This window comes from Amia ocellicauda, chromosome 3 (assembly GCF_036373705.1).
Source record: "Amia ocellicauda isolate fAmiCal2 chromosome 3, fAmiCal2.hap1, whole genome shotgun sequence".
Classification (NCBI taxonomy): domain Eukaryota; kingdom Metazoa; phylum Chordata; class Actinopteri; order Amiiformes; family Amiidae; genus Amia; species Amia ocellicauda.
The window spans coordinates 48,999,704-49,016,929 of record NC_089852.1 but is presented as its reverse complement, the minus strand read 5'-3'; the positions used below and the strand labels follow the sequence as shown (position 1 = coordinate 49,016,929).

The 17,226-nt window shown below is 39.9% G+C and overlaps 1 protein-coding gene across 1 annotated transcript; it reads left to right on the top strand.

The window, feature by feature from the left end:
• On the top strand, positions 1-14,793 carry hunk (hormonally up-regulated Neu-associated kinase). Its single transcript, XM_066699830.1, has 9 exons — positions 1-684; positions 4,006-4,298; positions 6,031-6,086; positions 6,335-6,470; positions 6,675-6,802; positions 9,682-9,808; positions 9,970-10,138; positions 10,697-10,862; positions 12,199-14,793. The coding sequence occupies exons 1-9, from the start codon at positions 451-453 to the stop codon at positions 12,843-12,845; spliced, it is 1,956 nt and encodes a 651-aa protein (XP_066555927.1). The 5' UTR covers positions 1-450; the 3' UTR covers positions 12,846-14,793.
• The last annotated feature ends 2,433 nt before the right edge of the window (positions 14,794-17,226 follow it).

Here is a 17,226-nt window from a genome sequence, read left to right as displayed (position 1 = left end):
TTACTCCAGCCCTCACAGAATGAGGCTTTCTGCTCGCAAAAGCAGCGCCTCAGTGTCGCCCGGCGGTCGCGCAAAGAGCAGCTTAACGCGCAAGGAGAGCGTTGCGTTCTTTGGGATGTTGCGCTGGCAGAAACACGCAAACAACCTGGAGTGAACTGCGCTATTCAATGATGAACTGCAGTCGGACCCTTTTTATTTTTGTCTCAAATATCAGGCGCATGTATGTATGTACTGAATTTGGAAAACTCTGAATGGTGCCTTGGTTTAGAGTGTGAAGCCTGGATTGAACAGGTGGTGAGGATCGCACAGCGCGCAGAGGATTGTGCATCAGCGATAGTGTGCAAACTGGTTTTTTTTTTTTTCTTCAGATGCCCCTTGCTGACAGTGCTTATCCCTCCTGAGCTCAAAGGCGGCTGCGGCTTTCCCGCAGTGTTAGCGCACTGAAGCAGGATGCCCGCGGCTGTCAGGGACATGCTGCACGACGCGCCCCGTCTCTTTGGGCTGAAGACCCCCTGTATTCCCATCGAGACGAGCTTCCCCTCTTTCTCTGGGGGTCCTTCCAGGGACAGTCTGCGCACTTTCTACCATACCAAAAGAGTGGGGAATTACCTGATCGGAAGGAAGCTGGGAGAGGGCTCCTTCGCCAAAGTTAGAGAGGGGCTGCATGTGATGGTCGGGGAAAAGGTACGTTTTTTTATATATTGATCAGGAGAATAATGGAATTTTTAAGACCTCTGAATTCTAGTTTCCAATTGATCACAGACATAGATGATAAAATATGGTGTGCCTTCACTCATAGTAAGCTGCATGTATTTTTCCTTAGATTTGTAACTAAACTGACAAGTTACAGTGTAGCCTTTGAAGACAATTCTAAATTTAGCATATAGTAATTTTTGGTTGGTTGGGTGTTTTTTTTTTTAAATAAAGCAATACAAACAAACAAGGAACACATAGTAACTGTTACATTAAACTGAGTATTGTGGTAGGCTATTGTAAAAATTCGAGTGCCGGTGAATCACTTTTTAGGCGTTGGTTACAACTGGGTGTTAACGTGCAATTGTATGTGTTAAACTATTTTAAAGAGTATGCGTCATAATGTAGCAACTGTATGTGTAGCCTCAGCCTGTATATACTCTCCAACATTGTAATTAAGTGTTTATTTTAAAAAGCGTTTTGAAAAAGAGATATGTCAACCTCACTACATTATTATTATTATTATTAGTAGTAGTAGTAGTAGTAGTAGTAGTAGTAGTAGTAGTGTTGTAGTAGTAGAGTAGTAGTATATTGCTTAAATTCAAGTAAGTATACTATGTAATGAAAATGTTTTATTACTTTGGCTAAAACAATGTTTACAGGAATTCAATATTTGTGTTAGCTACGAAAGACAGAGCAGAACAGCTCCCTTTAGGAAGAATGTCATAGTGTTTATTGGCTTGTAGATTCAGTGACACCAATATAAAAACAATGTTTATAGGCTACCTGAGATTCGCCCCATATCACCAGATGTAAATCAATAACAGGAAATGCCCACAGAGTCCCAGGTCAATGGCTCATCCCACAATATTAGATAATGTCTGCATCAGTGGAGCTTAGAGAGGTGACTCAATTAAGAAGCGATTAGCCTATAGAAGACTGATTATACTGCCTAGGACAGGACCTAGAAACTTTCTTAAAGTTTATTTCTCATTAGCAACAAAAATGATTGACTAAGATAACCTATAAATGTCCCTATATATGTGATATTATTGGAAATTTCCATACTGTATACTATTTGAAAAATGTTTTTATACCTGTATATAAAGTCTACGCAGTACACTTTTTCCAGAAAAACAACCAAAGTCATATAGGTTAGGAGACCTGTATTGGATGGTTTGAATAGGCTTCATAACGTGACTTATGCAGTGTAATTGTAGATGTAATTGCAACGAAATATGAAGGTTTGGGTGAATAACTGTAACTGCACCTTGAATGAATTAATGCATATTGCGTGCAGACAACAGTACAGTAGCCAAGTATTTCACTCAGCCTACAGTTCATGCAAATGCTTTGGAGGGGGGAAGAAAAGCCGTCTGTGGTAGTTTTCCTGTAATGATCACTCAATCTTTCGTCACAGTACTTCATTCCCTAAGCCGTTCATTCATAAGTACTTTAGTGTGCGTCGGTCCTCATCTCAATTAAAATCCAAATGGCTTTGTTTGCGTTTCCAAGAGCCGCAGTGCTTTTCCATTTGACAACACAACTGGGTTTCACCGCCTGGCATTCTCATTCAAAATACAAAGGGTTAAGCCAGCCTGAACAAATTGTCATGCGTTTGTTGTGGGAGGGAGCAGGATTGTGGCTGATAATGTTATACTAGATGTTATACATATATATGTATAGTATCCCATTCAGTCTGTAAAATTTCCCTTGGCTGAAGTGTTGAGAATATGCACTTTAAAAGATATTCTGCGTTCTTATGTTGACTGTTTAAACATAATGTACTCATGGACATCCTAATGGTTTGTAGACTGTTTAACTGTTAATAAAAGGAAAAGTGGTCAATATGGCTCAGAAAATTAGATACATATTTCTTCTATATGCTTCTATATACCTAGCAGGAGGTAGTGTAGCATGAAGGTCATCAGAAACGCTCAACTCTTTTAGCTCATCTAGGTCCAACGTTATGTAGGATTTATGGTTCTCCTTACGTGATCTCTAGTGAGAATAGTGTGGTTTGGTTACATTAAAAACACATGTGGTTCAATAAGTTGGGGAAGAGCTGCAGCTCCCAGGACCTGAGTTGTTCATCCTTAAACTGTATTCTATCATCATTTTACCTAGAGTAAAGTGATATCAAGTCCTCCTTGGCCTCTGGTTGCGAAAGAATCGTGGGATAAATGCAGGAGCCCAGCACTTAATGGGTGAATGGTTCTTAAACCAAATCTGGTAGATCATTCTTGATTGCTTCAGACATCTGGGGAATAAAGATGGCATTTGAATCTAGCACAACATGCACTGTGCACTCTCCACAAGTATTATGTAAAGGCAGTCTTAATCTGTGCTATCAGTATTGTAATTGTGTGGGGCTTCCATTCTTTGTGCTGGTTCAAGAGATGCGGCAAAGAAAAAGCTGTCAAAGATCAAGAATGATTTGATTCGAACACACCCAGACTAGTTGTCTATTAGCAGGGGCTCCACTACAACAGCTGAGATTGCATGTATAGCAAATTGCAAGTGTATTCTGTGAGCTTAGGAGGCATATAGAGAAACCAGATGGAAATGGCGGATAAACCCGTCCCCCTGTGTGCTATGATAATCTGGTTTGATTTGATTGCTTTAAACTGTAAAAGATAACAGTGCCCCTTAATTTTAAAACAAGGAGAAACCAAGGCGAAACACAATATCCCTTTTTAATTTATTTTCACCAGGCATCTTTTGAAATTATTTTACCCTTGATGTGAAAGTTGGTGAGTGGTGACAATGGAATGGAATTGCTTCAGTCGGACAGTTAGCGATAGTCAGTCAGATGTATTTAATTTTCCGCATACAGTACATACTTCTTTTCAGGATGTAAGAAAGTGCAATGCTAAAACTTCGAAGTGTGTTAAAAGTCTACTCGGTCAACCAGTGAAAACAGTGTGGTTGAATTACTTAAGCCCTCATAAAATTACCACTTACAACCAACAGTGAATCTATCAGGTACATATTAAGGGAGAGGCCTAGAATTAATGGGCATGAAGACTGGACTATCAATCTAACCTGAAGGGCTGAGGGTCATTCAAAGGGTAGAGTTAGTTAGCACACATTGTGTCTGCTTCACAAAAAAGGATAGATAGGGAACAGACTTTCTTAACTCTGCAAATTTGAATCCTCAGAGGTCATGGTAGTGAGAGGAGAAAACCCAGATCCAAATAAGGACAAATTATCTGCCGCTTATCTTTGAAATGCTTAGTTGTTTCACCTTTTTACACCAGCTTTTGAGGTATATGTAGGTATATTGAGCCTCACCTGTTCCTCTCCCCTCAGGTGGCAGTGAAAGTCATCGACAAGAGGAAAGCCAAGAAGGACTCCTACGTGACGAAGAATCTGAGGCGAGAGGGCCAGATCCAGCAGATGATTCGCCACCCCAACATCACGCAGCTCCTGGACATTTTAGAAACAGAGAACAGCTACTACCTGGTGATGGAGCTGTGCCCCGGGGGGAACCTGATGCACAGGATCTATGAGAAGAAGAGGCTGGATGAAAGCGAAGCCCAGAAGTATATCAGGCAGCTGGTCATGGCTGTGGAGCACTTGCATCGGGCTGGCGTGGTCCACAGGTAACTGCTTTTCCACTGTCCATCACCTATGTACTCAACTCCTCTTTGGCCTGTGCTGTGCTTTCACTGTGGGACTCCCAGGGGTGTAGGGGGGAGTAGTCCTTTCCTTCCAGCAAATATATTGTCCTTGATGGTTAGCTTTGTTAAATCGGGTACCATTCGGAATTCTGTGAACGTTTCGAGGATGGTTACTGAACTTGGCAGTGACTTCAGGTTTTCAATCCATCTGAGCGCTTTACTACGTATTTGTAGTCAGTGTTGGCTGAATTGGACCCATGTGACCACATTGCCCAGTTGCTAAGGCATGCAGGATTCAGAGAGACCTCTAAGACCTGCTGGATTGGAATCCTTTGGGACCAAAGATTTGCCTCCCTGGTCAAGAGCGATGGTGTCACTTTCTCTTCCAAGTTGACAGGCCAATTTCCTTGTTTAGAGTTACTATGACTGTATCTTCAAAAGCAACTCTATCCCCAAGTCACGAGCCTAGGGAGATAAGCCCCAACTTTTGCCATTTTCCATTGTGGAGAATTTAGGTTCTCTCCAGACATTTACATTGATTTCAGAGACCTCTTTGTGTAGCATTTTTCTCAGAGGCAAAGTCATCTTCAAAAAAGCACTCTATGAATGGCCAGTTTTACCTCTGTATATAACTAGACATACAGTATCAAAATGTACTCAAACCACTTCAAATAATAGATTGTGAGAGATAAGGCGTGTTTTTCTAGAGATGGTTCATAGCTTTTTGAATTGGAAGATCACACACGCACACCTAAGGTTAATAAGGTTAATTTCCAAGTCTTATGAATTCTGCAAAGGTTTCTAGGAAAGAGTAAGAGTGTTTCTCAAGAGCAGCCTTGAGAACAGAATTCCTGAGCCAGACGCCACAATCTAGCCCTTGTGAGTCCTTGTGATAAGAGACAATGTTTCCTTTGTCTGACGTACCAAAACATTTCATGCATTCCACACAAATTAATTTGGGACACTGTGCATGTTATAAGTTGTGCATCATTTTGGGTCTCATATTTAAAGGGAATACAGTGTGCCTTAGCTTTGATGTTGGCATGTTTGATGTTTGGTTATTTGTTGTTCTTTGGCCACAGTAGTTTCCGATGTTTCCAATCTGAAAACCAAGAAAGAGAATTTAACAAAATTATAATTGGATTTAAATCTGTTTAAGTGACTTGTATTCGTCTCAGAGTTAGATGTCTAGAGTGGAGGACATAGCAAAGGAAAAGCAACAAAACTAATTGGTAAAGCTGCTGAGAGGTGTTCTTTAAATTGCATCTGTGTCTCGCAAAAGTGGCTTTTAAAAGAATAATAATGATTTACTTACAAAACGATACCGTGATATAAAGTAAAATCTTCTGTAATCTGAAATGAGCAGCTTTATGTCAATTCACTACATGTGTAAATATTCAAATTATGAAACACAAGACCCAGACTTTGTCACTAGAATTATGTTCCTGGAATACAACATTCAAGTATGTACCTGGAGTCTTACAGTCTAGATGTTGCTAATTGAAATTCAGGCTATTACTCTTTCTGACTGACCACAAGTCCATAGTGACAGTGCAAAATTCACCAAGCACTGCCTGGCAATACATATAAGACTTGTACTACACTTTAAATTGGCGACTGGTATTAAAATTCCTTCTTGTGTTTATGGAGAGATTATAATTAAAGAAAAGGTCACAGTATTGATTGTTAATGGATGTGTGTTTGTTTCTTTTAGAGACCTGAAGATAGAAAACCTTTTGCTGGATGAAGATGACAACATCAAACTCATAGGTAATACAATGAACTCACAATGTATCTTGCTGGGTGTATCTTTACCTGTGAGAAGTACTGGGTATCTCACTGTCATTATATTCACATAACTGTTCAAATTATTTTGATTTACACAGTTATTATGAACAAATGCCTTGTGTCTGAAGAATTCCCATAACAGCAATGAACAGTTAATAATAAGATTTAATAATAAACTACAGTGATTTAGTATCTAGGTATTCAAAGTCTTCTTTTTTTTGCTTTGTCAGACTTTGGCCTGAGTAACTGTGCTGGGATTTTGGGTTACTCCGATCCTTTCAGTACCCAGTGTGGGAGTCCTGCATATGCCGCCCCTGAACTTCTGTCCAGGAAGAAGTATGGTCCCAAAGTGGATGTCTGGTCCATGTAAGTATTTGAACAATGGGGAAGGGGGCTGCTACCTTTGCTCCAATTGAAAACGACTCTTAAGTGACCGAAACATGAATAATAATAGTTCCACCCCACAATGAGATGGGCCTTCTCACAGGAGAGCAGACAGATTAGTACTTAGTATAATAGCCCGTAATGTTGTAAAGGGTGTGAGATTTACCTTTTGTTCTGTGTTTACAGAGGTGTGAACATGTATGCCATGCTGACTGGAACCCTGCCCTTCACAGTGGAGCCTTTCAGTCTCAGAGCCATGCACCAGAAGATGGTCGATAAGGAAATGAACCCACTGCCCTCTCAGCTCTCAGCAGGTAGGAACACTACGGGCGCACAACAGAGTGAAGTAATTGGGCAAATGATGGGAAAATATATCTGTGGCCTTCTCTCTTCCAAAACCAGGTTCTCCTAGGTTATTTCTCAGGGTTTTGATTTCTGGCAAATTCTTTCTTCCAGGATTCATTAGGTTTCCACAGTACTGTTTTATTCAGTTCACTTGACTTAGCTGTTCTAGCTGTTGCTGTCATGCTAGATTTTGTGTGTGCCTGTGTTTATCAGCTGCTTCTAAGTGGAGACATTGACTCCTGATACAGTTGTAGTCTATGCGAACAATTACAAAAATAAAGACTTGGATGCACAAAGCTCAACAATGCAAGAGATATCACAATGGATATGAAATTGACATCACAGGTGTGGATGAATCACCCTTTGGGAATCACAAGGAGAAATTAAAGACTTGACAAATTCAATTGTGATGTAGAATATCTGTTTATCTTGGCTATGGACATTTTGTCAATTTATTTATGATCACAGTAACACTTTAAAATGATGACACAGGGATATCTGGGGCACTTCCTCTGGGTAACCAATGACTTTGATCTGATGATAACTTCTCATCTTCTTAAAGTCGACTGAATGGCACAATTAATTTATAGTGCAACATTATCACACACATTATCTGCCTTGTAAAACCCCAAGATCCTTTTAAAAACCAAGCTATTTCACAAGAAAAGCTTAGATTTCAGACTTACAGTTTAAATTAGGACTGTTTCATTTTTTCCTTTTTGAAGGTTTATACTTGTTTTGAAAGATTATACATATACATATATTCATATAAATATGTAATTTATCAACAGCCAGTAATATGCCTGGTTTTATATTGACTCTATATACACCCTAGTTGTTTAGAAAAGGAATATTTAAATATACCATAATTATCTAAAAAGTTGATTAGGCCTAGTCTTTGGCAAACAATCCTTGCTCACATTGTGGCATGCAAATGTATAACCTTCTGCAAAAAATAAAACAAATTATACAAGATTTATGCCGGCATTATGGAAAAAACAAGCAAAATGGTCACTATAGTAATGTAATGCCATATTCGTTAGAAATAAATGATTGAGCAAGCCAGAGAAAAACAGGTCATCTGTCAATTATCCAGATAAAATTACCATGGACTTCAAGTGTTGTATTCTGATGGAGCCAGCTGTGGTGACTATGAAGCTTATCTGTTTTTCCATAAATGAAATAAAACAAAAGTCATGTATTTCTGGCAACTGGGAAAGCGTGTCTTAGTCTCTGACATTCTCTGCTAATTTTCCTAGCTATAAAACATCAAGGAACAAATTCAAAGCAGACTTATTTTGGACTGCGAGCTGGCAATTGTCAAGTATAGTTTCAGCTTTTACTGGGGGGAATAAAGACAACAAAACAAAAAACGCCTGAACACTATTTGCCTGTCAGCAGGAAAAACTAGTTCTGGGACACTGTCTGAATCTGAAATAAGCCTGTCTTTGTAGTGAAGTTAAAGAACCCAAGACAGTGATAGGCAAACCCATGCCAGCTTGGTATTATACTCCACCTTATTGTGATATTTAATGATCAAAGTTTAAAAGGCAGCTGAGACAAAATCTAGCTACTGACCGGATTGAAATGTCTGGTATTTGACCAGCTTTGACCTTAGAAAGTAAAAAGGACAAAAGAAGGGACCCTTGTTTGTCTTGTTATCAAGGCATTTCAGGATGGGTCTTGTGGAATCAACATAATACAGTTCCATAATGCGATCTGGCAGACTGTTAGATACCTTAGGTAAACTCTCAGTCTGCAGAACTGCCTGCCCCCCCATTCACTTGTGCCCCCTAATCCAAGTCTGAGTGTTGAGTCTGAAGTAATCGTTTGAGTTGACATTTAGTAATCCCTTTCAGGATGTAGACCACCTACATCAGATCTCCATGATGGGTTCTTTGTTCTTGGCTAAAGAAACAGACACTCGTAAGCCTAGACTAAATCAAAACTTTGACCTACCCACGAATCGCAACTGACAAACCTATAGCCTTTCGAGTTTTAGTAGCAGAAAATGGCTTTGGACAATACATAAAACTTTTTTTTTTTTTCAGTTTTGAACTCTTTTTGGTCCAGCCCTAACAGGGACCAAATATTTAAGTTTACACCTCTTAATAAATAGTTTACCTATTAAATAAACAAATGTAAGTGTTAAATGATCCTTAGAGGAATCTTATACCTAGTTCCAGCAAGCTGTTCTGTCATTATTGGCCAACATGAATCTATTTGTTATTTTTGTACTGTTCTGTAAAGCATAGTTCACCTGATCCAATATAAACAACAGTGTAACAGGGCAGCAAAGGGGGTGAATCTTTATCTATGTCTTTGGTGCGTGTGTCCAAAGTTGACCTCATCTTAACCCAGAAAAGGAGACACATTCATCTTCATCAGCATTACAGGAGCCATTCTTTACAATTCCTGTGATCTGAGAATAGATGCATAGTCACCCATTTCATTTGTAACCCTGCTCATAAAACAAAACGCCAAACCCTCCCAGCACTGTGTTGAGAATAAGCGAAAATCTACAGCAGTAACAAACAAAGCCTAATAAAAGGGCCAGTGTTTTGCGCTTCTGAAGCCTGCTTTGTACTGCCATTTACTTAGTTGTAATACATCCAGTGTATTTTATTCATTCACCCCATTTGTTGTTGTTGCTGTCCTGTATTTCACTGTATCATTGCTTGGTGTTGTGTTGTGAAGATTTGTTTTTGTCAAATCAATTCTACTCTGTCACTTGTGCACTGTGCAACTCCCTGTAAAGGCAGTTGGTTATGCAGTTGTTTTTCAGTGTCAGTCATTGTGGAAAAAGGTATAAATCAATAATAGTAATAATTTTGTATTCTGTCCGCAGCTGCAGTCAACATGTTAAGAAGTCTGCTGGAACCAGACCCAACCAAGAGGCCAAATATCCATCAAGTCATGACTGACCCCTGGCTTAGACTTGGAAGCTCTCAATGTGGAAGTCCTTATCTAAACAGGTACACCACTGTTCAATCAAGATTAAAATAATATAGTTAATCATAACCAAATATATAAATATTTTCAATAGATGCATTGCCTTTTAATTGTGTTAAAATAGATGGATGGCAAGGTAGATGGATGTTTACTGAGCTTGTTGGACTATGTTTCCTCTGGCCAGGATACACATTAAGGAGATCAACCACAACGTGCTGCTGCACATGACCGAGCGGCTGGGGTTCAAGCACAGCGAGGTCCTCAGTGCTGTGCTGACTAACAGGGCCTGTCACACCCTGGCCGTCTATTTCCTCCTGAACAACAAGATGAAGAGGCTGTCCAGGGAATTCCATGTGAGTATCAGCCTAATCATGAGAGCAGCTTCCCTACATGTGTCTGTAGAATTGTGTGGTCTGATCAGATGCAATGTCATGTTTTATACAGGGGGTTTCAAACTCAGCTCCTGGAGGGTCACAGTGTCTTCTCAGTTATATCGTTAGTGTAGTCATATGATCAATTAGGCATATTTAAAATGTTTCAAGGATGGCTTAAATATGTTTTTGATTCAAGGTGCCACTCCCTATAAAAGAACGTGAGAGAGAACTGTAATGTTAAGTTACTTAGTGAATCAGACCAATGACGCAACCAGGGAGCTTGGTAGAAACACAGGTTAGATGACACTGCGGCCCTCAAAGAATTGAGTTTGAAACCCCTGTTTTAGACTTTCACAAGTAAGATGTCAGAACAAAAAACTCATTCATTAAAGTGGATCTCATAGGAATATGGGACATTTTAAGCAAAATGTGAATAATTCATAGGTTCACATTTAATACATAATTCATAGGTCAATGGGAATCCATAACAACAGAAGCACTCTATTAATTCAAATTTTCATTTCTTGGTAACTACAGGAGAAGCATTTCATGGAAAAAGAGAGAAAAACAGAAGTCTTCCAAACTCATTGGATTAAAAGAATCGAGAAGTTGGCTCTTCCACAAAAACAGACTCCTTCTTATCTTGCCCCGAACAAGGGCCTGCAGAAGGAAAAGAAACAGAAAGCCATTCAGCTGGAGAGAGGTGAGATCCATTTCTGATTTATCATTTCCTCTATTAGAAAAAAAATAGATCCAAATATAAAAATAAGATGTTATGTGCACATGAAGGAGATTATGATCGATACCGCTGTTCTAAAAACAACGCAAATTCCAACCATTCAAATTAGCACTCAATTTAAATAATGGATTTATCTCAGCCACTGTTTTCTGGAAATTCTATGAAATTCCCCGAAGGAAAAAAAAAAACCAGACCCACAGCTCTGGAGTAAGAACGTTTTGTATCTGGCCTTGCTGATGGCTAGATTGACCTGCAGGTCATTCGTGACTGATTTACTACTATGGAAACAGACCCAGGCTCACAGAAATAAAAACATAAACCTCGAGCCTATAGCTGCAGTCATTCCATGTGTTTCTGATATTATATACTCCAGGGGTGGCCAAACCTACCCTGGAGAGCCACAAAATTTAGCAGCCTTTACAGAGTGACCTTTAAATGAGCCATTTCTGAAGACGGGGGACAATTGAATTCAGATAATTTAAGCAGAAATAACTGTAGAAATAACATGCTTCACTGAACCTAAACATATTAGTTATGAAGTCATTTTAAATTAATCGTGGACTAAAAAAAATCATAGGTTGTGGCGTAGCTGGACAAAGGCTTCCCAACCCTAATAAATAGACTGCTGACACCTGATATGGGGAACAGCTTGTGCAGCTGAATATTTGAACTAGTTATGCAAAAACCTTAAAAAAATATATCAATATTATTCAAAGCCTCTCAGAAACCCTTGCAGTCATATTTGAATATTGTGCAAGAATCCCACTTAACAGTCCTGAAACACAGAGAACTCTTAGTTATATTTGAATTATATTTAGGTCCAAAACAATATGCAATATATCGAGGGCCGGGATATAGCGAAAAAAGTCACAAATATTGTACAAACAGCTTCAGTTTTATTGCAGGCCTCCGAAATTATAAACAGGGCAGCAGTGCATCTAGAAACACAGAAACAAATAGGAGGCTTACATAGTGCATACTGAAAACCCTAATAACTTTGTGTTTTTTAAATTATGCACTATTGCTTGACAGACGAGAATATGTAATCGCTATATACAGTAGAGAAGGGCCAACAGTAAAAGGAGCACATTGTACAGGCCTGCTACACTGCAAGTAACAGTAGCCTATGTATATTACAACAAAAAATCGCATACAAATATGGCGGTTAATTATATTCAAAGGCATGCACATCTTGACTATAAAAATGGGAGCCGACCCTGCAGCCACAATATATACGAATCGTTCTTTTTGTAAAACTCAAGTTTCAACCAATTAACGTGTTCCCCTGTGTCTCCCTCAGGCCTGCTCCGCACCGCCCCCTGTGGCAACGACTCGAAGCTCAGCGCTGGTGGAAGTGTGGCGTCGTCTTCCTTGGAATACCTGGAGATGCACCCTCTTTATCCTCGCACTCCCCAGCCCCTACGGCGCCTTGAGGCACACCAGCAGGGTGGCGTCCCTTCAGGCAAAGAAAACCAGGATGCCGCTGCCACCGCCCACGCTGGGAATTCTTGGGACTCCTCTGCTCGAGAGTTGGACCGCACTCGGCCAGCACCACGTTTCAAATTCACAAACTTCCCTTATTCATACAGGGGTGCTGCGGACCACCCCCAGGCCCCTGCCTTCCAACCAAACAGTCCTTACCTGAAGAAAGCCACCATCCCCAGCCCACCAGCTATCCCCACACCGGACAAGACAAGCCCTTCAAAGTCGGACTGGTCCTCATCGGCCTCCACCACTTCGCCCAGCACAGCGAGCACCGAGCTGGAGAGCCCCAAGAACCGAGGGAAGTTCCCCACGATGGGTATTGGGCAGATGCTGAAGAAAAGGAATCACAACCTTAGTTGCAAAGCTGATCCTCCCCTGGAAATAAACTCTGCCGCGGCCCTCCCGTCATACCACATGCAGACTCTCATCTGTGCTTCCGGGGCCCTCAAAACATTGTGCTGACAGACTGCCGCAGAAAACCGTTTAAATCATCTTTAAATATATAACAACAAGGACAGACCCTGCTCACCACAAAATGCTGTGACTTATTATTTAACACTGGCTTGGGTTTTATGTTGTACTCCAAAATAGCTGTGGGACACGCAACACCAAAACCGACAACCACAACAAAAACAAGCACGGACAAACCAAATGAGTTGATTTTGTGTGTTGGGACTTTGTGCTTTGATGTACCATGTATTTCCTGTGCTGAATTGCTTACATGTTTGTGTGTGAAAGAGCTCAGCACAAATAGCTTTACGTCTGTCCATATTTCTATTTTTGATAACTAATTTCATCCTTCTTTGATATACATATGCCACAGAACTAAATATACTCAATTTTGGAGACTTTACATGTGCTAGGATTTCCAGCTTGGTCCACACTTTCGCAAAATGTGGAGACACGTTGTTGTTTATGTTCCCCCTAAACTAAACATTATTCAACACAAAATGAGTGTCACACCTACACTAATTGAATCTTGTATTAAATGTACAAGGAAAAGATTGACTTTGAGTTCGAATTGTGCTTGTTTTTTTCATTTATTTGAATGTTTCGTTTAGTTTGAACATTAGTATATCTATTCATTTGTTCGTTGCGTTAAACACCTAATACTGCTAGGTGGTTCAATCAGAGCATTGATAGGATTCTCCACAGTTGTAAAGTAAAACATGCAACCAATCATCTTACCAGGTTACAGAATACAACAGGGGTAGATATGATTTTATAGGCTCATGTGGCCAGACAACAGCCCAAATGTGCATTAGATTGAAAATGAGGAGATTCCAGACTTCTGACTCATTGAGAAATAGCCTGCATTTTGACACTAGACAGGTAACCTGATCTACAATGTACAAATCTCCTAAATACCAGAATTTCAATTTTGGAGGGAATGGGTGAATCCGAAAACATATGTTAATTTATTAAACAATGTTACTGCTTTGCTCTTGAAATCTTCAAATCAGTGATCTGAGTCTTTTCGCATAGAAGTGTGCAAATACTATATCTGTATTTTTCCATTTTAGATCAATTCTTCTATTTGACAACCTTTTCAAAACGTTACTCAAGCACGCCACTGCCCTTCATCTTTTCCAGAGAGGATTCCTTTGCTGAATTAAACAAATCTGTTCACCCAAGTATATACCAAGAGCAGAACTGTAAAAACTCAGAAGTAGTATTAGAGCTTGAGACTGATCTGACATGTGTTTGAATGCCTAATAGGATCAAAAGCCATTTTAAATGAATGCACAGTCTTAAAATGTTATTGATATAGAGGGTTTCTTCCGGTTTATTTTTTTCCAGGCATCAATTTTATAAAAGCCTTAAATATATATGTATATATATTGAAGAGAGCACATTTTCAGAAACTCCAAGCTATTAATGGGTTATCTTCTGCATGCTTTTTGTATATTATGTAAAGATGTGTATTTATGTCTGATTGTATCTGTAAATCTGTCAGCAGTCAATCCCTTTCCGTTAAAGTATCACTACACTACCTGAATATATGTAGCAATATGTAGAGTTCAAATTTGAAAGCAAGAGGAAGCCAATCTGGCCCAACTTGACATTTTTGCCTCAGTTGCTGTGATTTCATCAATGAATCAGCTTTACAAATTAATTTTCTCTTTAATAAAACTATATTCATTTACTTCCTCATATACAACTATCTGTTCTCTGATGGGGCCGCATTATTTTTTGTCTATGAAATTTACATGAGCTGTAGATATGGACCATCATTTTTTTTTTTAATTATTTTCATTTATTTTCTTGTGTCCCCCCCCCTCAGTGTTCAGCTGACCTTTCTAGCAAAAGACAAATAGTACACTGGGACTTTTTTTACGGTGCTGCAAATGTGTACAAATATTTTTATGTCATGAAACCCTTAAAGAATAAATATTTATATTCTGTGTGAGTTTGCATTATATGTTTTCACATTTATTTCAGAGCTAAAACAACTGCTCATATTTTATTCAGTTGTGATTAGCTAGGGCCAGCTATACAACACAATGACAGCTCCTAAGTCACAAAAGATGAAAGAAAATAAATGCAAGACTGTGCTCAGCATTGTAGCCCAGAGTTACACAAGACATCCACAATGGAAACTTTTAGAACTTGTGCATTTCCTCCCATCAAAGGACTAATGCAAATAACCAGTTCATGAAAAACTGAATGACTAAATTACTTTGAATTTAAACTGTGTCTTTTAAATTATTGGCTTCTTAGAGGAAATGCAACATATTTTTGATTGTATTGTTTTGTCACCTGTACTTAAGAATGTAAAGAATTAGAAACCCGTGGCTGAGAGTTGTTGCCCTCCTGGGTCACACCAACTATGCCACCTGTCTAGACTCGCAAAACATAGTGTCACTGGCATGCTGTTCATAGTAACCAAACTATGGCTGTAATTTCACCAGGTCAGAGGAAACCTGTGAGAATACAAAACAAAATTAAAATAAAAGTGTCATTATGAATGAAAAGTTCCCCCAAAACATCAATTTTGCAGTTACAATGTAATTCCTAACTTTGCTAGTATGAAATGAAATGTCTTTTGTCTTGTCATTGCTCCGGCACTGCTCCTGAAAGAATTTGCACCGAAGCAGGTGGCCTTGGTCAACATTTCCAAATGTGAAACCTTTCCGCAGCATTTCTCAATCCACTTTCATGTAGTTTGCATGAATGTCTCGGAGGTCTGCAGGGAGAAAGCCCTTTCAAAGAACTGCTGGAACCCATCTTGTTTTAGTTTTTTTGAAGACCACAACCAAGTCTTCCCTCTGGCACTGCTGATAAAAGTTATGAGATTCTAGCTCTTTCCGTCTAAATTAACCCTTGCAGTCAAGTCTGTTTGCCCTGTTGCGATGCTTTTCCACACACAGTGGCCAGAACTGAGAACACTGTCCACAACCTCCTTTCTGCATCAATGATCTCTGCAAGTTGAAACAAATTAATTTACTTTTAGAAGCATTGATGAAAGGATTAGCCTCAGAGGGAAAAAAGTATTTGATCCCCTGCTGATTTTGTACGTTTGCCCACTGACAAAGAAATGATCAGTCTATAATTTTAATGGTAGGTGTATTTTAACAGTGAGAGACAGAATAACAACAAAAAAATACAGAAAAACGCATTTCAAAAAAGTTATAAATTGATTTGCATGTTAATGAGGGAAATAAGTATTTGACCCCTACGACTTAGTACTTGGTGGCAAAACCCTTGTTGGCAATCACAGAGGTCAGACATTTCTTGTAGTTGGCCACCAGGTTTGCACACATCTCAGGAGGGATTTTGTCCCACTCCTCTTTGCAGATCCTCTCCAAGTCATTAAGGTTTCGAGGCTGACATTTGGCAACTCGAACCTTCAGCTCCCTCCACAGATTTTCTATGGGATTAAGGTCTGGAGACTGGCTAGGCCACTCCAGGACCTTAATGTGCTTCTTCTTGAGCCACTCCTTTGTTGCCTTGGCTGTGTGTTTTGGGTCATTGTCATGCTGGAATACCCATCCACGACCCATTTTCAATGCCCTGGCTGAGGGAAGGAGGTTCTCACTCAAGATTTGATGGTACATGGCCCAGTCCATCGTCCCTTTGATGCGGTACAGTTGTCCTGTCCCCTTAGCAGAAAAACACCCCCAAAGCATAATGTTTCCACCTCCATGTTTGACGGTGGGGATGGTGTTCTTGGGGTCATTCCTCCTCCTCCAAACACGGCGAGTTGAGTTGATGCCAAAGAGCTCGATTTTGGTCTCATCTGACCACAACACTTTCACCCAGTTCTCCTCTGAATCATTCAGATGTTCATTGGCAAACTTCAGACGGGCCTGTACATGTGCTTTCTTGAGCAGGGGTACCTTGCGGGCGCTGCAGGATTTCAGTCCTTCACGGCGTAGTGTGTTACCAATTGTTTTCTTGGTGACTATGGTCCCAGCTGCCTTGAGATCATTAACAAGATCCTCCCGTGTAGTTCTGGGCTGATTCCTCACCGTTCTCATGATCATTGAAACTCCACGAGGTGAGATCTTGCATGGAGCCCCAGACCGAGGGAAACTGACAGTTATTTTGTGTTTCTTCCATTTGTGAATAATCGCACCAACTGTTGTCACTTTCTCACCAAGCTGCTTGGCGATGGTCTTGTAGCCCATTCCAGCCTTGTGTAGGTCTACAATCTTGTCCCTGACAACCTTGGACAGCTCTTTGGTCGTGGCCATGGTGGAGAGTTTGAAATCTGATTGATTGATTGCTTCTGTGGACAGGTGTCTTTTATACAGGTAACGAGCTGAGATTAGGAGCACTCCCTTTAAGAGAGTGCTCCTAATCTCAGCTCGTTACCTGTATAAAAGACACCTGGGAGCCA